Source organism: Acanthochromis polyacanthus, chromosome 15 (assembly GCF_021347895.1).
Source record: "Acanthochromis polyacanthus isolate Apoly-LR-REF ecotype Palm Island chromosome 15, KAUST_Apoly_ChrSc, whole genome shotgun sequence".
In the NCBI taxonomy this organism is placed as follows: domain Eukaryota; kingdom Metazoa; phylum Chordata; class Actinopteri; family Pomacentridae; genus Acanthochromis; species Acanthochromis polyacanthus.
The window spans coordinates 17,079,488-17,102,933 of NC_067127.1; the positions used below are offsets into that span (position 1 = coordinate 17,079,488).

The 23,446-nt window shown below is 43.4% G+C and overlaps 1 protein-coding gene across 5 annotated transcripts in view; it reads right to left on the reverse strand.

The window, feature by feature from the left end:
* Positions 1 to 5,452: 5,452 nt before the first annotated feature.
* LOC110949304 (signal-induced proliferation-associated 1-like protein 2) overlaps positions 5,453 to 23,446 on the reverse strand; it is an 88,742-nt gene continuing 70,748 nt past the window's right edge. Inside the window, exons 15-21 of one of the 5 annotated variants that reach the window (XM_022191261.2) lie at positions 21,584 to 21,853; positions 18,398 to 18,527; positions 13,609 to 13,828; positions 12,043 to 12,174; positions 9,638 to 9,755; positions 7,715 to 7,790; positions 5,453 to 7,289 (exon numbers count right to left, since the gene is read on the reverse strand). In XM_022191261.2, coding sequence (XP_022046953.1) covers positions 7,143 to 7,289; positions 7,715 to 7,790; positions 9,638 to 9,755; positions 12,043 to 12,174; positions 13,609 to 13,828; positions 18,398 to 18,527; positions 21,584 to 21,853 — 1,093 coding nt within the window. In that variant the 3' untranslated portion in view covers positions 5,453 to 7,142. Of the gene's footprint in view, positions 7,290 to 7,714; positions 7,794 to 9,637; positions 9,756 to 12,042; positions 12,175 to 13,608; positions 13,829 to 18,397; positions 18,528 to 21,583; positions 21,854 to 23,446 lie in introns of all 5 variants that reach the window. The other 4 variants (XM_022191258.2, XM_051959773.1, XM_022191263.2 and 1 more) reach the window with 4 other exon arrangements.

The following is a 23,446-nucleotide window of genomic DNA, read 5'->3' on the forward strand; positions in this document are numbered from 1 at the left end:
GAGCATCTGCTGTGGGACTGTGGAAACAGGACAACTGTGTCCCAGTCACATGCTATTATGTGTGATGACCAGCAAATCTATGGAGCTGTGGATGACGGTCAGTCCTGAACCGAGGACAAACGACAGCATTTACCCCGTTAACTGCTGACACAGTCAAATATTAGAAATCAATACGGTTTGTGTTACTGTAAGCTCTTCCCATCTGGTTAGATGAGATTGTCAACCTATTGGATTGGAGTATATATTTGCTGCTTGTCAGCATATTTTGCAAGATTAATGAAATACCAACATGTCACTGGATGGGTTCGGTGCATCTACTGCTACAGCTTGTTCTTCATTTGCACTCTGTGTTGCTCTGTCCATGCATATTTCTCCAGATTCCCCTGATGCCAAAGTCATTTGGCACCTCTTTTTAGCTGCTGGTTAAAAGTCCACAACACACCCTGGACTCCTCCTTCATCTGAAACAGGCAACACTTTCGCTTTGTGCTAGTGTGAGCTCCCATCTGCTGTCCTGGCATCGGGCACCCACATGTAGATTAACCACTTCATCTGACTGCATGCTGCTCCTGGCCAAACCCAGACATCAAATCTACACACACAAACACTCACACAGAAAACTATGCCTTTGAGCTCTGGTTTGGAGTGTCCTGATGGAGAGGTCACCCAGAGATCAGGAGCCTCCCAGGAGAGTCAGAATAGGATGGCTGCTAATATAACCTCTAGGTTCATTTATGTAAATGTTCAGATTTGGATGAAGCTACCTTCTGTTTATTGAAATTGCTTTGCAACCTCAGCTACACACTTTGCTGACACAGAGGTGGTACAAAAACAAAAGAAAACCTCAAACATGCACCCAGAACCAGCCCCGAGTCCCTTACAGGTAAGCCCAGCAGGGGAAAATGTATCCAAAAAAGACAAGGCTAGAACAGCTCTACCCACAATTCAGTGCAGCTGCATATTCACCAGCCCCAAGAGGACGTGATAGATTGGACCACACTCCAGCAGCTGGGCTGGAGGTTTATGCAGGAAGTAGCAAACAAATTTAATTGTTTTTTTTCTCCGCACCCAAAAAGGCTTATGATTAATTATTCAGCAAGTCTTTTGCCGTCCCTGCAGTGAAAGCAACATCTGTCATTTATTTAAAGCACACCAACTCATAGGGAATCAAGTCACAAACACATTATGGTTTCATGTTTCCATCTGAAAGTGTTAGCACACCGGCTGTTTACAAAATAGACGATGGAGAAGTCTCAGAAAAGGTTGTTATCCTTGTTTCCTGCAGAAGCTCATCCAGTGTACTATAAAAGTTCACTTTGTCTTAAGAACAGTCATCAGTGTCTGATGAACACACAGACTGTTGGGTCCTCATATACAGTGTCTATAAAAAGTATTCACCCTCTTGAAGTCGGTATTTAATAGATGCAACTTTGCCATAACTACAGCATTGAGCCTGTGTGACCATGTCTCAGTCAGCCTTGCACATCTGGATAACTCAATTCTGTCCTATTCTTCTCTGCAAAACTGCTCACACTGTGTCAGGTTGCATAGGGATTGTTAGTGAACAGCCCTTTTCAAATCCAGCCACATATTCTCAGTTGTATTGAGGTCAGGGCTCTGACTCAGCCACTCAAGAACATTCGCTTTGAAACCACTTCTGTGCAGCTTTGCTTATATGTTTTGGGTCATTGTCTTGCTGAAAAACAAATATTCTACCGAGTCAGTTTTCTGGCAGAGTGAATCAGGTTATCTTCTCGGAATTCATTATACTCTGCTGCATTCACTTTACCTTCTTGTTTGCAAACCTTCCAGGCCCTGCGGCCAAGAAGCATCCCCTTGCACATTTACTCAGATTTTGATGACATCTGCTCTTGGCAGATTTACATATGCGCTATACTCCTTCCATTTTTAAAATAATGATTTAACTCTACTCCAAGGCATATTCAGTGACTTGGAAATTTTCTTGTATCCATCCCATGACCTATGCTTTTCAAAAAAACATTAAACAGAGTTTCTTGGAGTATTGCTTTGTCTTCATGATGTAGGTATAACGAGGAGTTCTGACTCATCAGTGACTGGAGCTTTCAGATACACCAATTGCCTGCATCTGTGTTGAATTACATGAGTCGGTTTAAAGGCAATGAATGTTTTAGATTTTGAATTATTTGACATTACTTCATAGAATACTTTTTCTAGGCACTTTATTTGGATGCCGACACTTTTTTTTTTGTCATTTTAGCTGTTTACCAAAAATATTCAATTTACAATTATGCATTCAATAGGGGCTTAAAGTGCAGACTCTCAGTCTTAATGTGTAGTCCCCTCATTTTCAAGGGACCAAAAGTAACTGGAAGGTTTATTCAAAAACAGTTTCATGGACAGGTAAAAGCCAGTCCTTGGTATTTCTTCACCAATGAAGCAAGTATAAGGTCTGCAATTGATTCTAAGTGTTGCTTTTGCATTTTTACGCTGTTGCTGTGAACCCACAACAAAAGAACTCTCAGCAGAAGGGAACAGGGCATCCTTATGCTGTAAAAAAAATAAACAAAGCCTGCTCTCCAGGAGGTAGGCATATCATTATCCAAGTCTACCATATGGAGAAGTCTTCACGAGAGCAAATACAAAGGGTTCACCACGAAGTGCCAACCATACATAAAACTCAAGAATAGGAAGTTCAGAATAGACTTTGCTGTAAAACATCTAAAAATGCCTGCATGGTTCTGGACCAGCATTCTTTGAATTGATGAAACTAAGATCAACCTGTGCCAAAACGATGGAAAGAAAAATAGCATGTTGAAGACTTGAAACGGCATATGAACCGAAGAACCCATCATCTGTAAAATACGGCAGAGGCAATGTGACGGCAGAAGCATGCATGGCTTCCAATGGCACTGAGCCATGTGCTTATTGACGATGTGACAGAAGACAGAAGCAGCGGGATGAGCTCTGAAGTGCAGCGACAGACTTTCTGTGCAGATTCAGCCAAATGCACCAAAGCTGACAGGACAGTGTTTAATAGTGCTGATGGATAACGACACAAAACATACTTCAAAAGCAACCGAGGAGTTTTTAAAGGAAAAGAAGTGAAACATTCTGCAGTGGCTGAATCAATCTGACCTGTATTACATTTCTCAACTGAGGACAGCTGCAGTAAAAGCCTAGCAAAGCATCACAGAGGAGGAAACCAATTTTTTGGTAATGTCCTTAGGTATCAGACTCCAGGCATCAATTGCCTGCAAAAGATTCTCAGCCATGTATTAAAAATTCATAATTTATTCTGAATTATGTTTCTTTTTCCTTTTATATTTCAGCTACTGCATGGTTGCAATTCCAAAACATTTCATAAAGTTTTGCTCAACTTCTTAAACTGAAGATTTAAGTCCGCACTTCAATTGCAACTGCTTTGTTTAATTTCAAGTTTATTTTGGCAGTTTTAATTGTGTAAATGCCCAAATATTTCCCAATCTAACTGTATTCTGAGTTCACAGCTCTTACCATTAGGTGCACAAATTCAGAACCTGTCCTCTGTAAAAATTCTTTTATTTCTTTGTTTTGTCAATTTAACACAGCTAAGATTTCCTGTATGCCTATGTATCACATTTATGTGAGTAAAATGGCTTTAATGGAGTCCAAATGAGCAGTGACCAGGAGCAGTACGGGGGGAAAAAATGGAGTTTCATACCCAGCAGACTAACTTTGGAAGACACCTGTTGAAGCTGACCACTGTTTGTACAGAATGAGGACTTCAGAGTTCTTCATAGCTGCTGAGTAGAGGAGATAAAGTTACAGCTGCCAAATAACTCTAAATATACACTATATTGCCAAAAGTATTCGCTCACCTGCCTTGACTCACATATGAATGCAAGTGACATCCCATTCCTAATCCATGGGGTTCAATATGACGTCGGTCCACCTTTGCAGCTATAACAGCTTCAACTCTTCTGGGAAGACTGTCCACAATGTTTAGGAGTGTGTTTATGGGAATTTTTGACCATTCTTCCAGAAGCGCATTTGTGAGGTCACACACTGATGTTGGACCAGAAGGCCTGGCTCTCAGTCTCCGCTCTAATTCATCCCAAAGGTGTTCTATTGGGTTGAGGTCAGGACTCTGTGCAGGCCAGTCCAGTTCATCCACACCACACTCTGTCATCCATGTCTTTATGGACCTTGCTTTGTGCACAGTCATGGTGGAAGAGGAAGGGGCCAGCTCCAAACTGTTCCCACAAAGTTGGGAGCATGAAATTGTCCAAAATGTCTTGGTGTGCTGAAGCATTCAGAGTTCCTTTCACTGGAACACCTTAATCCGCCCTCCACCAAACTTTACACTTGGCACAATGCAGTCCTACAAGTATCGTTCTCCTGGCAACCGCCAAACCCAGACTGGTCCATCAGATTGCCAGATGGAGAAGCGCGATTGGTCACTCCAGAGAACGCGTCTCCACTGCTCTAGAGTCCAGTGGCGGCGTGCTTTACACCACTGCATCCGACGCTTTGCATTGCACTTGGTGAAGTATGGCTTGGATGCAGCTGCTCGGCCATGGAAACCCATTCCATGAAGCTCTCTGCTGAAGCACTGTTCTTGAGCTAATCTGAAGGCCACATGAAGTTTGAAGGTCTGTAGCGACTGACTCTGCAGAAAGTTGGCAACCTCTTGGCACTATGCGCCTCAGCATTCGCTGACCCCGCTCTGTCAGTTTTCGTGGCCGACCACTTGGTGGCTGAGTTGCTGTCGTTCCCACACACTTCCACTTTCTTATAATACAGCTGACAGTGACTGTGGAATATTTAAGAGCAAGGAAATGTCACGAATGGATTTGTTACACAGGTGGCATCCTATCACAGTTCCACGCTGGAATTCACTGAGCTCCTGAGAGCGACCCATTCTTTCACAAATGTTTGTCAAGGCAGTCTGCATGCCTAGGTGCTTGATGTGATACACCTGTGGCCATGGAAGTGATTGGAACACCTGATTCCGATTATTTGGATGGGTGAGCAAATATAGTGTCCCGAGTGGCAACCACTTGGGCTGAAAAATAAAGCCAACGCATAAGTACCAAAAACTACAGTTCCCTAAATGGCCACTTGGGGTCAGTTCTAAAAGTGAGTCAATCCCCACAAAGCCCCATGTTAAAATAACCAACTTAACAGAGGAAATAAACATGTTTACAGGCTGCTACAAAAAGCAGTTTTAGTCTGTTTAGCTAAATTCCTCAGTAACTGCAACTTTGCCTGGAGCCACCACACTGAGCTTCAAGAATGTCTTTTGGGAAATAGGAACATATGAGTGGCATTTTGGAGAGTTTGTCCATCTTTATATGCAGTCTGTGGTAAAAGCATAAAGAGTCTATATGCTTCAACAGCATTGGGTGCTGGTGTACCAAAGTAGGGACAATATTACATTCATAAAATTTAAAATGCTAGCAGAAGAAACATCGGAAAGGACACAGAAAGCATTGTATTTTTACAACTACATTTATTAAAAAAAACAAAAAAAAACAACCAAACCAAAAAAGCAACCCATGTCCCACCAGGGATGAGACAGTTGATGGAGAGAGACATATTTAAAAGCATACAAACCAGCAAACTGTAATCTAGCAGCATCCAAATGTTGGAATCTCCAAAATCATCATTTATATATTTTTAAATATATATTTTTTTCGCCCTGGCAAGCTACACACTTTACAACATACACAGAGCTTTATCTCTCCTTAGTGCAGAAAAAAACCCTCAATAAAATAAACAACTTTAGGTTAAATAAGCTTAAATAATAGTGTTAAATACAAGACACTTCTGTGGCAGATATGTACAGAAATAAACACATTTGGCATTGTAAGTGTGGTTCACTGGCGCTTGCTCTAATGCTCTAGAAACCACTGCATAAGAACATAGTTTGCTGTGATAAACTACACACAACCAGTCATACTCACATACACACAGACACATTCACATACATGATTTTATGTCAGTGAGCCACAGACAAGGCATGTGTTTAGAAAAGAGAACTAAAAGCAAAGAGAAACAATCCATTTACAACCAAGAGTTTTAGGCACAGTCTCTTCCTGTTTGATAAATACATGTCAAATACAACTGCTTCTTGACAGGAACTCTTCACGTTTGTGCTAACGTCTTTTTTTTTTTTTTAAACACAGTTTTGTAACTACCACTTTGTTATTGCTAGGACATTGTGACAGTGAATGGAAACTACTGACAAACGTGTGTAGGGAAAAAGCACCTTTAAACATCAAAATTACTGCCATGTGACCCTACGTTACAACACAGAGGAAAACAAAAAGGTGGAATTAAATCAAAGAAAAATCTCAAAACATCAAACCTCAAAACTTTTGACTTTGGGAACCAGAAATCCAGAGCAAAAAAAACAAAACAAAAAAAAACCAAGGGGTTTCAGTTGAGCTACATTCATTTTCCCCCCACTGTACGTTTCAAGACCGCCACATGTGGACTCCTCTTGGTGCAAGCAGACAGTAAGTACCACTTCATTATGTCCAGTACATTCCTCCTCCCCTCCTCCCTCTCGCCTCGCCCTTCTACTTTCCTGTGTCCGTGAAGGCCGGCACAGAAACAGCTGTGTGACAGTGTGTGCAGTATGATACAGTACAGCTGAGTATACAGTACAGTAGACTGACACGACATACGTAGGTAGATTATATGTTGACTACAGTAAAAGAGCTTTACATTCCACTACTGTAAGAAGATCCCAAGGACTCAGGCGGGGGCCTCGGGGGTTGCCATTCTCAATTCGTCTCCAGCGCCGGAGATGAGGAGGTTTCCCAAGAGTCTCGTTTGCCAGGAGAAAGAAACCGTTACCATCAGAAACACTTCAGACAGGGAAGGATCCAAAACCGAAGGTCCAGATCAGGGTTTCAAGTCTCTCACACAGGGCTGCACAACAGTCTCCTAAGCATGGGGCTTTTTAAAGAGTCTTGATTACTCTTGGGGCTGGTAATGGTTTGTTTTAGAGTTTGCCTGTGGATCATCTGGGAGTCTTAAGTAGGAGTTGAGTGGGTGCCCAGGAGGAGTGAAGGCCATCTTGCTCTCTCTCCTTTGTCTCTGCAGGTCTCTCGTTTTTTCTCTCTCTCTCTCTTTCTTTATCTTTACCTCTCTCTCTCTCTCTCTCTCTCTCTCTCAGGGTTTCTTATCGATGGTGTGAAAGAACCACTCTGTGAACTTCCTGAGCTGAGCTGCCGCCGTCTGGCTTTCCTCCTGGAGTCGCATGTTGTCCTGTCTCAGGTGTTGCACCTCCTCCTGTAACATTGCCTTATCCTCTTTCTCCTGAACACACAAGAACACACACACACACACAATCAAAAGTAGGGCATGAGGCAAAAATAAATGGATACAAAAGAGGTTGATAAAAGCCCCGCTATTACAAGAACATCCGTCTGTCGTCAGCGCAGTGTAAATGGGAGGCATTAACATGGCAAAGCAGCCTTTCCTCTGTTCTGATAAAAGTGCATTTCCTCTCTTCATTTTAAGCACATTAGTGGAGGTGGGGAAATGTTGGGCCGGGACACAATAAGGAAAGGAAGCAGGATATTGAATTAAGTGGATGAGTTTGTATTACACAGACCCCGTCGCACCCATTATTCAATGTCTGTTCTTCTGAGCTGCGTGACAGAGACGTGCACTATTTGCTAACATGAAGAAGGAAATTGTGACAAAAGCATCAGAGAAATTAGGAATATATGTGAACTTACCTTTCTGAGGTCATGCTGCAGCTGCCTGAGGATCACTTCCAACTGGTTGACTTTGCCGGTTAATGTTGAAGGAGAGCTGCTGTTGGGGTACACAAAATAGGATGTTGGTAGGACTCAATAAAGACTCCTTTATTACAAAAATAAAACTAAATGACCGTTTCTCCCATTAGACAGTAACTAAACCCTGCTTCCTTTAGTTACACCCATCAATCTTTACACTCTTTAGCCTTGATTACACTCCCTGCGGACCCACACACATAAGAGTTTTGGACACACATTTTATGCCATGTGGTCCCTCATATATTCAGAATGGTCAGTGCTACGCATTGACTTCACATGGCGTAACGTGCAGTTTACAATATTTTCAGAGGCAGGTTTAGACTGTTGCTAGCTTGCTAATGCTAAAGCAAAATAGGTGGGGTAAAAACTCCCTCTGACTTGTAAATGTTTCTGTCTGAACTAGTACCCAGCATTGCTATCTCTATCCTGGATACTAGTAGAGTACGGTAAATAAAGATGTAACTATATTATAATTGCTAACATATAGTAGAAGGTGTGATCAAGAAGTTCCAAGATGGCGTCTATGTAAAGCAAAAGACTTAAATATAGTCAGCATCCTATTCTACATAGTCTCCTTGTGCAGAGATACAACATTCTTGTATATCCAGTTCTGTATGACCATCTCCTCCTGCACTGTGTCAAAATGGAGACCCTTCCACTTGAATTTCATTTTGGGGAAAAACAAATTGCAGGAAGCCATATCTGGTAAGTATGGCAGATGAAGCGTGACCATTATGTTAGTGTGGCCACAAAACTCACACTGGTTGTAGCTGTAGGCTCAACTCCTGTCACCAGTAATGATTCTTAGCATGAAGGTTGGATCAGGTTGACACAAAATGTGTTTTTTGCAGAGTTTGCTCTCTGCGCAAGCTTGAACTTCCAATGGTAAAATTGCAAATACAGGACTGATAATGGTGACAACAGGGCTTCCAGAGAGTGCTTCAAATGTGGCAGGAGCACTGGGAGCTGTATCAATGCACAAGGTCAATAAGTCTAGGGGGAAAGCATCAAAATTTAAATCAGGTGTTGTTTTATGGGGTTTCTTGTACAGGCATGGCTCAGAATCCTTTAAATATCCACCCCCATCCCCATATACACAGTAAAGAGACAATGTGCTTTAGAGGGATTGGATTGTTTGAGATTGAACAGTTTTTTTATCTGATTTTATTGCTGTTTATTATAATGTTTATATTTTAATAAGATGGATACTATTTATTGATGTTTCTATTGCACTGCAGCCAGTGATTGAGAAACAAAATTTCATTCTCTTGTGTATGAAAATGCACAGTGAAAAGGACAATAAAAATATCTGACTTTGACTTGACTTTGATATTTGTTATTAAATCAGAGGATAGGAAGTGACATTACTGACAAGTTAAAAGAACGTAACACTATCTTATTCAGTTTGGCTAAAGGTTCTGGACAGCAGCGTTTCCCAAAATGTCATAAACAGCAGGTTTGTTGCATTATGTTACACGTTAGATGTTCCAGTCCTGCACAGGTATTTATCAGACATTATCTGCTGCCCAACATAATGCACAGCAGCAAGCAAAAAATGTGTCTTGACTCTGAAATTAACACTGTAGCTTATGTTAGAGCAGACAGACACACTGTTTACACCTTTGTGGAAGGAACTCACCGTCCTCCAAGCTGCTTGAGATACAGAGAATCAATTTTATTAGAGTTTCATGCACACCACTTCATCATGTGGAGAAATCCAAAGCTTGACAGGCCTGCGGTGCCTAGTAACAGTTGCTAAGCTTTGACTGGAGAAGCAATGTTTGTGGGGGGGCAGGTTTAGCCAACAGTCAATATTCACTTGCTACTGGAGTGCTGGTGCTTGTGTTTGTTGGTAAAACCTACTCCGCTTCCAGCGCTGCTCCCTCCGCCTGCACCACTCGTCTGGTCAGCTCTCTCGAGATCTGCAGAGCCTCGGCCCGCTGCATGTCTGTCATGGTGCAGAAAGACGCCACGCGCTGGTCTGGAGACAGAACAGGTGACGTAACGGGTCATATTCTGCCTCTAACGTCAAAGTAGGAACTGCGTTTTGCATAGCATTTCATTTTGCTAACATGCAGCTAAAATAGAGCAGAACGACACACTCGCATGCACACAGTCCTGACAGGATGAGACGATTCATTCATGGCTTGTATGAATGGATGGCTCTGGTTTAAGTGCTGTTTGCAAAGCCGCTAAAGACAGTCCTCCCATACTGAGAGATCTATAACAGGACAATAAGGAAGGAGGTGGTAAACAGGGCATTTCTAGACTATTACAGATAAAGTCAGTCCCTTGGGTGTTGCTTCAGTGCCCTCACCCCTCCAAGTTTCCTCTGACAGCTGTTTGGCTCATAATGGGCTGGATCCCAGGGAGCTGTAAGACACCAGTCATGCTTGTTTTACCATATCAGGCCCTTAAGCTTTGTCAAAGCTCCATGGAAAACCCAAACTTGGCATGTTACGCTTGGGGACTGCTCAGTTTTAAGGCGTAATGCTCTTTTCTTCAGAAACCACTCTTTCTCAAGTCCTTGGTCTGAGACTAAAGATAGGAGGATCTGCATATTCATAGAAAAGATTAAGGAAACCCTTCCATTAATTTAGCCCCCAAATGAAAGCTAATCCACTCCAAGACAAAAGCTGGTCGAGCCTGGAGTTGGTTGTTCAGACGAGGCAGGAAAAGGAGACCAAGCCTTCATTTACATATGAATGAACATTTTCCTCATATACGATGGCTGCATCAGAAAGATTAAAGACTTTTACGAAAGCAGAGGCAGGCGCAGAAAAGCAGCTTGTCATTTTGGTGTGACCCGGTGTCCAGATTTACTGGACAAATCAAAGAGAAAAACAGATTACACTGAAGAGAAGGCGCGGTAATCTGTGAACACAGTGCGGCGTGTTTACTTGTGAGGGAATATTAAAACATGTCCAGTTGTTGACAGAGAGAGCCTTCAGTGATTGCACCAATAGCCTTTTGTGGCTGAAATTTACCAAAGCCTGCTTTTAAATCCATTTGCTCCTACTTTGAAAAGTCAAGAGAGCACAAAAAGTATTTTTTGTTTTCTTGCGGCTGCTGCAAGCCAATCCAAACTGCCTTTTTGCATCATGAAAATGAGCAGTCTCTCAGGATTCACATGACCAAGGCTATGAATGCTATAAATGCTTTACATCTCAGCCAGCCTCTTTCTCCCCTGGCTCCAAACAGAGCTGGTTAAACATACATGGCACAATAGCAGCCTGGAGCCACTTTCTGCTCGGCAACAAGGCTCCAGTTTACACAGCGCTTTTCTGGGCCAGCCAGGCTGCCGTGACAACTGCCTTGGTGCTGCCAGTCAGACTCTGCATCATCTCCACTGATTCCACTCTTGCTAAATGATAGGCTGCGGGTTATGCAGGAGGAAATGAATCAAAGAAGAAACTCCACAGAGAATTCATTAATTATGACAAATGGATGGTCACATGCTACGTTGCCTGCTCACTGCTCTGGGGTCAGACAGAGTTCAAGAGGAAAGAAAACTCATGGCATGTTAGTATTTCCGTGATAGATGAGAAGTACACTGGCATGAGAGTGGTCGAAAAACAGTTCTTAAATTAGAAGAGAAATGAACAAATGACGATGCTGACCATGCCATGGCTGAGATGTGTCAGGGCTGATTAACTGAAAGAGTGTGACTGAGTGAAAAGACGGCTTTCTGTTTTGACAGGACTCATGTCATTGGGGGAGACAACATTCTGGTCCTTGAAAATTTATGTGAATGTTTGTCCCACAGCTGGTTGCCACCAAATACCCACAAATACTCTCTGTAGAGGGAAAATCTAACCTTTCAGTGGGCCATGCATGTAATGGACAGACAAAAAGGCCAAGAAAGGAGACTGAATTATCCCAAACTAATAATCCAAGGAGTGAATAGTAAAAAGCACCACTGTAACAATCCTCTCTCTTAGTGGTGACTTTATGGTGTGAAAATTGGCTCCATGTCTGCGCTGAGAAATGACGGCTCATTTTTCATAACAGGGCTTGATGGGAATCACAATGGGGCTCAGAGCACAGGTGCAGAAAGATTCCCAGAAGTCACCTCCTACAGCACTTAGGAGACACTAGAAGAAACACAAACACGCAGCTCACACAGTCCTACACATGCAAGCGAGCGAGCACTTGCAGATTGCAGACATACAAACACACACACACGCTAAGCAGCGAGGAAGAGGGAGTTACGGGGAGGGGGGGGGGGTTTACACAAAGGTGCCAGCAGCTTCAGCCAGGCTGGTTACCTTCGAAGGCTCGTGCTGCATCAACCAGGTGAGACCAGTCCAGGTCTGAGGCAGTGTCTGGGAGGGGCATGAGGCCTGGGTCGCTGAACTTGGACCTGTCCGCCAAGGAGCCGTCAGAGAACCAAAACTCATCTGCAGAGACAGGCAGGCACTCCGATCAGGGTCTGGGCCTGGCCTGAGTTTAGGGCTAATCTTTGAGTCACCCATCATTTTTCATCAGACAAGAGGGGTTGGGGGAGGAATGGGGGGGCGTAGAGGGGGAAAGGCAGGGAGTTCATTTGAGCTATTCATTGCTACGTAAAAGAATATTTATTAAACCTGATGTCAGTCCTGCACATCAAAACACCGTGCTTTATTAGTCTAAGCTTGGGAATGCAGCTCCAACCCTGATCTGGCCTCGAACGGATCCTCCAACAGGTTGCCACAATTACACTTTGAAAAGTTTTTCATCTGAGTGACGGCACGATAAGCTCGAGTCACATTAAACCACCTTCTCCCCGCACAGCACTCACAAGGCTCCGTCTGAGGGGCGATAAATGACTTGTCTAAGTGAATGTCTTCATGTTTCAATCAATATCTCCTTTCCTTCCCCTCCGTCCCTCCCACCCTTCCTCCCTCTCAGCCCTGAAAGACAGAGAACGCAATAAACAAGCTCCCATTCTGCAGAGAGGCATTTAGAAAAGCATGAGTGGAGAAGCAGAGAAGAGACAGAGAGCTTGAGGTGATGCTGACACTCTCAATTTTCAATTTACCCAGCGTCTTGGAGCTTGAGTGATTCACTGTTTACCAAATTGGGCTGTTTCAGTGAGGGAAAGAAAGAGCCTGTGTTCTCAACTATCCTTCAAAACAATCAGGAATCCATCAGGTTGACAGCCAGAAGAGGCTAAAGTGAAAAACATCTTTCCAAAAGCCATTTTCTATCTAATGACGGCAGCAGGAGACAGGTGAGGAACGCTGTGGAAATGAGACAGGAGGGACAGTGAGGGGAGGCAGGCAGGGACTGATGAGTGAATGAAACATTATGTATGACAGACATTGTGACGCTCCTGATGGAAAAATAGGCATGTTCATGTCAGAGATCTTAAAGGCCTGCAGCGGCGCAGGCAGGACACATCACACCTCTCGTCACCAATACATATTCAGAGGATGCTGGGAGAACAGTAGAGAAGGGAATACTAGCCAGCAGTGACAGGTGTCCGCTTAATGCAGACGGAGTGGCAGGTCCCTTGCAAGTAGTACAGTGCCTCACCCATTCCCAATTAGTTGGCTATATTGAGGAGTGTTGCTGGAGTGTGTACCAGTTGTGCTAATGACATCGACAGGACACAAGTGGCTCTTCAAACAAGTATCTAGATCCTGGCTCTTATCTGGTGCCAGAGAGGAGGAATGATAATCCAAGAGCAACACGCAGAGGAAGTTTAGATTAGCCCTCCTGTCTGTATGAAGCATTTTAATGAGGCAGTTCATAGTTCTGTTTGTTTTCTTTAAAGCACCGTCGCCTCAGTGATGTTCAGCGTTTGAGGTGTTTCTTTTTTGCTGAAGTGGCTGTTTGAGAGTTTCACTTACTCCGCAGGTTGGACGCTCCCTGGTTGTGGATCATGCGAGGAGGCAGCGTGCTGTGGTACGGCGGAGTAGTGCTGAACAGGATGTCGTTAGGCATGGCTTGGTCCAGCATGGAGCTGTGTGAGCTGGCATACGACGAGCCTTTACGGTTGCTGCACACGCTCTCATCCGACAGCGTTCGGTACAGGGAGCGTCTGGGAGACAGACTGCCCACGGTTGACACCTGAGAGAAAGAGAACAATTTGTCAAGAAACAGTCACAACAGTGAAAATGTTGGTGATGAGTGATCTCCAAGTTCCTGCCGCTGCCCCCCGTCTGCACCTGCGTGTTTACCCTGCACAGGAGGTTTACATGAGTAGGCGGTTGGGTGGGTAAGCAGGGAACATCAGGGAGCGGTGTCAGGAATCAATTACAGTCTTTGCTCTCAGGAAAATGCAGATGGATTGAGCACAGCTTGACAGTGTCTGGCTGAGTGGGAAAAAACCCGGGGACAGGGCTATTGGAGGTGGTGACAGGTCACTGCACTGTGGCAGCCAATAGTCACTGAGCTTAATGTGGGAAACTGCAGGAAACATACAGGACTTGGTGCCATTAAAGTAGATGGAGACGAAAAATATGAGCACAAATGAACCACAGACGTATTTGCACTTGATTTAAATGGTCAGGCCAAACACAAAGAATACCAAAATTCTCATATTTTCCAAACTGTCAAACTTCTATTAGTCATCATGACTTTGCAATTGTCTCTGGACAACGATGCACAAATGTTACATCAGAGCAAGCTGTGTGCTTTCGTCTGAGTGTGACGGAGAGAAAACACAAGGTATTCTCATGTAGGGCTGCAAACAAAAATCATTTTCAATGTGGACTCCTTCAGTTATTTTTATGAGCCATCACTTACATATTTAGTCTATACAATTTTATAAAATAGTGAAACCCAGACAATATAATGTAAAACGTGCAATACACATCACTGCTGCTCTATACTACCGCAATACTCACTCTGCTATGCATACTACCTCATATCCACTCACCAAGTGCAATACATTCATACCAAAGTATGCAACACACTTTTTTACAGTGCAATACATTATTTTTCTTTACAATTCTCATATATTTTTTAAGATATGTATTGTTTATGACATTTATATTGTATGTTTGTAAAAAGAGACTGTTTGCAGTACCTTTAAGATTTTGAAGACTTATCTTGCACCTTCTGCTATGTTTGCACTGAAAATGAGAAGCTCTCCAATCTCATTGTAGACTGTATAATGGCAATAAAGCACATTCTATTCTATTCTATAATGTTGATCAGTGTTTCTCAAATGCCAAGACCCAATCTTCAAATGTCATAGAGATGTAAATCAATGGGAAAATATAAAATTTTGTGAAGCTAGAATCTGACATTTGTTTTTCTAAAAAAAAAGATTTTTCAAAATACCAAACAATGAATTTAAATGTCTCATATTGTGCCCCTTTTTAGCAAATTCATCAAAGTATCACATGCTCCTACTGTGTGTCTTTCAGTTCAAAATAATACAAAGATGGTTCATTTTGGGGACCGTTTTGCTCTGAAAACCAATGAGCTGCTGCTGTTCCTGCCCTCTATAGGGAGAACAGCCAGATCTGTCAGTCACAGTTTGAGCTGGATGATGATGATGAGATTGGTTTTTTAAGTGTTGCATAGCCCCTGGGTCGACTTCATACTGTCTTGCAAAGTTGAGAGGCTAGATATGAGGGGAGTTGAGGACTGGCAGAAGTAAATGTCCTCATTTCCTAATCATTTATTTTACACCTCCAAATTTATAACAACCACAAAACACAATAAAAATGGATTTTCGCCATATGGAAGCCTTAACAGTTGACAGCTAATCTATTATTCGTTACTGCTCCGCTCCCCTGGAACAGCCATTATGGTTAACTGCAGAGGGATTTACAGCCTGTTAACTAGTTTCCTGACCTGACCTAACCACCGTGCCATATTGATCTGTGCATGTTTACTTGCATGTCTGAGGCTGCTTTTTACTGTGGGTATTCTGCCTTCCAAGAAAGTCCAAATGCTAAGAGCAGTAATGGATTATCTTGTTGACTAATACATGATTATTGTGAGTCATTTCGCTGTGGGAGTCAAATGAATGCATCAGATTAAAAAAATACAGAAATACTCTAACCTAAAAACATCTGTGCAATTCTTGTAGTCAGGTCAGCCAGGAAGTTCATATAACAGAGCTTCTAAAGACTTGTAGAGGCCAACACAAGACAAAGCAGAGGTCAAAGGCTAACAAAAGGTTAAGGATGAACAATTGCAAAAGCTGTAAGGGCTTGAAAAGCAGCATCATCCTGAGGGGACGTCCTCCGTCCACTGAGAACAACTAGATTGGCTATGAGAGATGCAGAGAGATACTTGTGCTTCGTGACTGTGGCCAGAATTTTGACAGAGGACCTCCAGTTTAAACACACAAAACCACAAAGACCGATCCCATCCATCATTGTCCCATTTAGCTAACATAAATGCAGCAGGAGTGACATCAAAAGTAGCCACAAATGATATGCGGGGCAGTTGGCCAGATGAGTAAATGTCTGCCTTTGGCTTCGCAGCTGTAACCAACACTAGACTGGTATCCCCGCAAGCCGACACCCAGCCATCTCCATTTCAAAGACAGATCCCCCACAAATCCCATGGTGAGAATTAAACAAACATCTAGTCCGTCTTTAAAGCTGAGATATATACTGGAATTCAAAGCCGCGTACACATACTGCCTCAAAAGAACATCTCAGAGGCTTTAACTTAACAAGGTTGTCTCTTATTGCAAGTTTTCCCACCCAACTTTACAAGATTAGACCCCACAAGGTTCTTGCTCATCAAAACTTTAAAAAGGATTTGCTGCTCCCTTATATAAAGCAAAAATAGCACAGATTTAGAGGCCCCATAAAAGCAGTCACGGCAAATGAAACTATTTCCAGTAGGGGCTTTATGTTTTTTACGAAAGCCATCTATTTATTACATCTACAGCTTCACCAGACTCTCTGAACACATCCTGGCACTGCTGAACTGAACCTGCTGTGCACATTACCCAGAAAATATCGCATTAATAAAACCTGCAAGATTATTGACTATTCTGGTGCGTCTAAATCCACCTCAGCCAGCAACAGTCTCAGCTTGATTTGAGCTGTGAGGTCTTTGAATTCTTTTGTACAACAGCAACACGCTTATCAGTGGAGGCAGCACTGACACATCCACCTAGATTTTCCCTGATTTCCCTGACTTCTTTCCTCGCTGCCCACACCGAACAAAGACAACAACCAGCGCTGGAACCCTTTGACGTGCCACATGGGAGGATGTGTTGGACAACCACCTATTCAGATGCTTTTTTTCTTTCCCACAGGAGGTTCAAAAGAGGAACGCTGTGGGAGAATAAGCTGTGAACGGCCTTTCCTTTACGTCAGCGACACAATGGCTTGTCTGTCTATGGAAGGGCGTCCCAGTGGACATGGTAGTTGGCAAGGAAAATCTCTCTGCACCTGCTCACCCACACAAAGAATGGCATCAGGTGACCACCGGAAGTGACACATGCTTTAACCTTTACTGTGTGCTCTGCTTAACCACTAAGTAGATGAAACAAGTCAGACTGTATTATGTGAATTGGAGATAAATTAACAGTGTTTCCAATGTTGTCATTACTGTAATTTCATTTCTTTATGGGCCAGCTGATGATTGGAAACATGCGGCCCCGGTGAGCTGCTACCAGAACTGTGTTACGTTATTGGGATCACATGTGTATATGGTTGGAGCGCTTGGCTCTGTGCCCTTCCTGATGCATCTCTTTTCCAGACTGCTTTTTCACACACTATATTATCACACCGAATCACACCGGAGAGCGTGATAACAACAGACGCCCTACTGCTCTTTGAATGCACTGTGTGCGTTTGTACTGGCTACTGCGCTTTCCGTCTCTGCGGGAAACAAAATGCAATCAATTGAAGGGGTATCAGCACAAGCTTGATACACCTGTTTTCATTTCAGACCGGCGCTGATGCTGCCTGGATTTGTTGTAAGCGCCACATTTTATGCATACTGTAAGGCCGGGAAACGACAGCAAGACAAACTAATCAGTCCACTGAGCTGCTTCGTGTGAGGGACAAGGCCTGCCTATGCCAGAGGACATGCCTGTCTTCTCTAGTGAAGTGGAGTGCATTTGTATTAGAATTGAGTAGCATCCAAAAATAACCCATTTGTACGTCTCCAGGGTCCCTTCCTGGTAGATAATGGATGGGGGATGGTGCAGGGAGCTCAAGATGCAATTAATAGAGTCTGCAGGAACATCAAACATCGATGCACTCTCTGCAACTTCCTGCCTTTAATCCATGACATCCCGACTGAGCAAACTCAGGCCCCGCGATAAATTAAATTAACCAAACACTCCGTGCCAGTCAATGGGGACTGAAAGGGTCTTGTGTCAGGAGAGAGGAGGCCTATCAGCTGCAGTGCTCAGCAGCAGTGCCAGCTGATGGCCAGCAGATGTTTGATAAGCAGCAGATGTTTGTTCTGCTTTTACTTGCTTCCCAGCAAGAGGTTATCTGCTCCGGTTCTGGCCCTGTACATATGCCGTTATTAGTCTGCGTGAGAAAATAGCTTAAGGTAGACTTTTAAAATGTCATGTGATCATGTTAATACCAGTCGGTGCTTTACAGATTTAACAGGTTTCATTTCACTCTGTGTAACGCAGAACATCAATATAGAGGTTAGGAGTCATTAATTAATCAATCAGTCATTCAACCACAATGACCTCACCTTCCGATTCCTGTCTTCTCCTGGTGGGCTGCCGGGCAGCATCATTTTAAGGTATTCCTCTTTTGAAAGTCTCTGCAGTGATTTTCCATCAGCTTGTAGCCGGCAGGCAGCCTCTTGCGCATATAGCTGCCTGTAGACAAAACAGAGGGCAAAGAGAAGCACAGCTCGTCACAAGGGTCAGCTGAAACACAAGCCAACAGGGAGGCCTCAGGGCCATCGCAGTCTGGGTTCAGAGGTAGACCCAGCTACTTAGGGAATACTGGCAGAATCACACAAAGGGATCAGGTGGAGAGGATCCATCTTAGCATGCCAGCATCAGGTGCCTACCTGCTAATTTTCAAGTCTGGTGCATGTGGGGTAACAGGGATAGAGAGAGGGAGCTAGGGAGGGAATTTACTTCCAATCCACCCCTGTCCCACAACACTGTGCCAAAACCATGATTAAAAAGACTGCAAAGCATGCAGCCAAGCACTGTGAGCAGTAGAAAGGAAAGAAAACAAGGCTTTTGGACAGAAATCACATCCAGAGACAAGTACAAGTGTTGTTCAGACAACAATAGAGGAAAACATGAGAGCTGTTAGACAGGGTTGGAAAAGGACTCGCGAAGAGGTGACACGTTTTGTTGGCAGTGGCTGTCGGCGGAGTTTTGTCTGAGAACATCTGAATGATGCGGAGAGTGTTTAACTGGAAGGGTAGAGGGCACGGAGGATGTGACGACCTGGCTGGTGAAGTCGTGTGGCTGTGAGACCTCTGCTTTAAGTGAGCAGCCTGAGAATGACTCTGTGAGCGCTGTTGGCAGGGTGTTAGATGGCTGCAGGGAGATTTGCTCGATGGTTAAATGATGGGACAGCCTGGCTATGATGGTTACTTAGAGACGCTATTGCGGAGAGTTACTCTGTTTTAAGGTTTGGGCGTCATGGCAACCAAGCCCTGAATACACAGAAAGATACTGCAAATGTCTATGATTGCCAGATGCCATTCTGACTGATCCATGAGGTCTCTGGTTTCAAAAGAATTGCTCTATTCTTAAGGCTGCATGTAACAAAGTAAGTGCAATTAAATCAGCTAATGGTGTCATGCTAAATTGTTGGAAAAAAATTTAAATTCTTTCTTGCTCTATCTTGATTTTGTGCATGTCCAGTTTTCTCCAGCACGATAGATCCATAATTAGATGAAGACTGGAACAACACTGAAGCTCCGACCTTTGCAGTTAAAGGTTAGTCTACTGTGCAGCAGCTTCTATTAAGTGTCTACAATGTGTAACAAATGTTTTCATGCGGAGGGTGAAAAGAAAAAAAAAGGTATCTTTTCATCCGCCTGTCTTCAATGCCAATTTTGAATGCCAGTGTTTTGATTCTGTTTTTAAGCTTGGCTGATGCCGGAAGAGTTGGATACCCAAAAACGAAACTTCAATAAAGGCTTAGGTAAACACACTTTTTTCATTCTCTCTTGGATGTTCTGATACATTCTTTTACTTCTTCTATTGCAGACAGCATAGATACACATAACCACAACATCCATGTGTCCTGCGTGTTGCATGCCACTCCTCCTCTCTACAACTATAGGTGGTGATAAAAGCTTTAAAGGGCATGCGTTTCAAATAAGAAACCTTTTTATCTGGGGAATGACTGGTGGGTATTGCCACAACACGCCAAGAAACATCAGCAACCGGTGCTCATTCAAATGGGATCTTTGCACATTTTCTTGAATTTCTTGGTTTGAAATGTGAGCATTAATATACACATTTTGTTTTGCTGAATTTTTTGGGGAGTCAAAATTCTGAAAGAAAATGAACTAGACAGAGTGAGTGGGGGTGATGGATGGACAGCACACAAGAGTAGGATTCTGTACAGCAGAAAAGTCACAGCAAGTGATGCACAGCTGGTTGCGCTCCAAGTGCAACATGGCAGGATCATCTCTTGACACCTGCCATGAGAGAGGAGTAGGGTCGCAGTCTGGGATAAAGGGGGTGGGGCAGTGTGTGTGAGGGGAAGCAGGCTGGGTCAGATCAGGGCCACGGGGTTGACTTTAACTGTGTACCTTGAACACTCAGAAAGCATTTGGAGAAGGAAGGCTAACAAGCTCTCTGCTCCTCTGAAACAAGAAGCAGAAGCAAGAGAGAAAGAGCCGAGGGTTAGAAGCATTGTTACACATCCTGCATTACGTACAGTGTTGGAGCAAATGAGAAAACTTTTTAGAAACGAGGAGGAGAAACTTCATTATGTTCGAACAATATCTGTGAGTAATATTAGGCCATTTATCATGAGGCACTGTTATGTAAGATGAAATAAAACAGTAGGAATATATAAACAAACAATGGGCAGGGTAACTGAATTACAGAGCTTTTTCATAAGTCGGGAGACGATGACTTCAGTGGATGCGATCAATCACGCAGCCATAAGTAGCAAATTTCACAGTCTAAATGAAATTACTTGGGAGCAAGAGCAGGGGGTTTCTTCCAGGGCAAATCTCACATTCTCTGCTCCAAAACATGCCCGGAGCTCGCTCACAAACACATCCAAACAAGCACACATACACCTACACACGCCATCAAATCTGTGTTTCCATTTCCCCATCAATGGCTCTCTGTTCTCTACAGCAAATCATTTAATCATCAGGCTCATACAGTCAGTCATCAGTGGGAAGAGTATATGTTCTCTACGTGGCTGAACGACGGCACACATTTCTCTTCCTGTGCCATATTGCTACAGGCCGTACAGTGGATGGTGTCTTTATGCGGCATGTGTGACAGCAGTGTGTTGTTATGTGTGCATCGTAGCTTGGGTCCCAGCAGAGATGCTGATCTGGTAGAAGCTCAGCCTGTCAGTCCAAGGGGACTTGGCTTCACAGGAAAGATCAATAACCACAAGTGACATGTGCCAAGTGTATTATGTCCGTGGTTTCATTGAGCTTATTTATTTTGTGGCTGTCGGCTTCAATCAAGGCCAGTTTATGCACTCTGGGTGGGCTGATGGGGGTGGGGGCAGTACATCTGAGAGGAAACAGCTCTACAGTGAGAGAAACAGTGCTGCATGATTAAAAAGTGTGTCATCTAGCTTTGAATGATAGCCGGCACTGAACTTAATGTGAACCATGTGAATTCAAGCAAACTTTATTCATATTTTTGTGGCACATTTGGTGATCTCATACATGCTCTGTCTTGCTTTCTCTCTCACACACACTCACCCACACTCTGAAATGCTGGGAGGTCCCTCAGTGCTGTGGGCATCTTCATCGTCATCATCATCATCAGTCGTCGTCATGCCCACTGGGAGTTTGCAACTGGCCTGTGTTCGTGTCTGTCCACAGGCCTCTGAGCTGGGCCCAGACTCGGGCTCCGGCCCCGGCTCTGACCCTGAGCTGCTGGTCTGGGGGATGGTGTACACCTTGGACGAGTCAGCGGATATACAGTATCTGGCACCGCGGGCCAGAGGACTGCCAGAGTGGTGTGAGCCACTGATTAAACAGCAAAAAATAAAGAATAACGTAACTCAAAAGTGAACATAAGATGAATGAATTTAAAAACAAATGATAAAAAAAGCACAAACATGCTGGTAACAATGAAAAAATATGGACAGCTGCAGGCAACACAGCTCAGCCTGATGTACAGAAATAACCTAATATGAAGATTTTTTTAAACTCAAAATGATTCATGAGCGGTCTACATTGCAGTTGACGTAGACAGAATGACATAACATAATCACTGCACAACTATTTCCCCCTTTAACCTGCATCGGAAGATGACTCAGCTCTACTCCATCATGTAAGTATTCCCGCTGAACTTTGTCCTTTTAATATTTCGTCAAATATCAACTGACAAAACACATTAAAGGGTCAGTGCATTCAAATCACATAGAGGCATTTCCCCACTCACTCTCAGGGCTACGCAAAGGTTCAGAGACATCCGCCACTGTAAGTTCTGCTGATTTGTAGCTCTCAAGCATAAAACGTAAAGTAACTGCATGCCACAAGGTATAAGGGGGAAAATAAATGTAATTTTGCTATCTGGGTCAACTGAACCCTGAACGTTTGGCTAAATGATCAAAGAATTGCTTTATTTGCAGAGAAAAGTTGGTGTATATTTCTAAAATTATTTTAGCTGCACATTAAGAGCTTCAGTAAAAAGCAACCTGACTTCTCTTTTCGGTTTTTGAAGACGTTTCACCAGGTGAAATGTGAAAAGTCTGGTTGATTTTTACTGATGCTCATATGATTACCATGACCTGAGAATCAGTGTTTAAAAAGCAGCAACACTAGTGTATTGGTTGACTTACATACAATTTACCACAACATTTCCCTAATTGGAATGTGGTTTGTGCCATTTGTTTATTCGTGACTATTGTTTCAGCTTTCTGAAAATATTTAGAAAAAATCGTGGAAGATGAAGGGATCACAGTGAACAGTGATGTGAGAATGAGCCACGCATCACACAAAGAACGCTGCTCGTCTGTCTTTGCTCCTGTTTATCTTACATTGTCCTCCACTACTGAAAGAAGTCCCAAAGAATCTCACATCTGCTGTGGTTCCTTCCACTCATCTCATCGTTAAAATGAAGGTAGGCAGCGTTTCTTTCATGTCGCCTGCCTTGTTAGGATTCATCTGTTAGCTGCTCAAAAGGATCTCAGATTTAGATAAACAGCATAGGTCCATAAAGATGTTTTAGTTTTGTTCCTGACGTCTTGCCGTTTGCTGGGAAACTTTCAGCAAATGTAAAGCATTCTCTAAAATACCCTGAGACATCAGAGCTGGCTTTAGCTGGAGGCACTACACACTCTGTTTCCATATTCATGACCATCTGGGCCACACCCTGCAAAACGTGCTCCCGCTGCTTCACCGTTTGCTCAGATGACACTCTGGTGTCAAAGACCATTACGTAAAAGGTGGGAAGCGCCAGACTAGTCAAGGTGATTGCAGGGGGCTCTTTCCGGATTTCTGAGTGATATCCTGGACTGGACAGCACTGACACCTCCCAGACAGGTCAATGATCTGAACAGACCGCGGTAACATAATCCTGTACAGCATAAACAAATAGATACCCATTCTATTTCA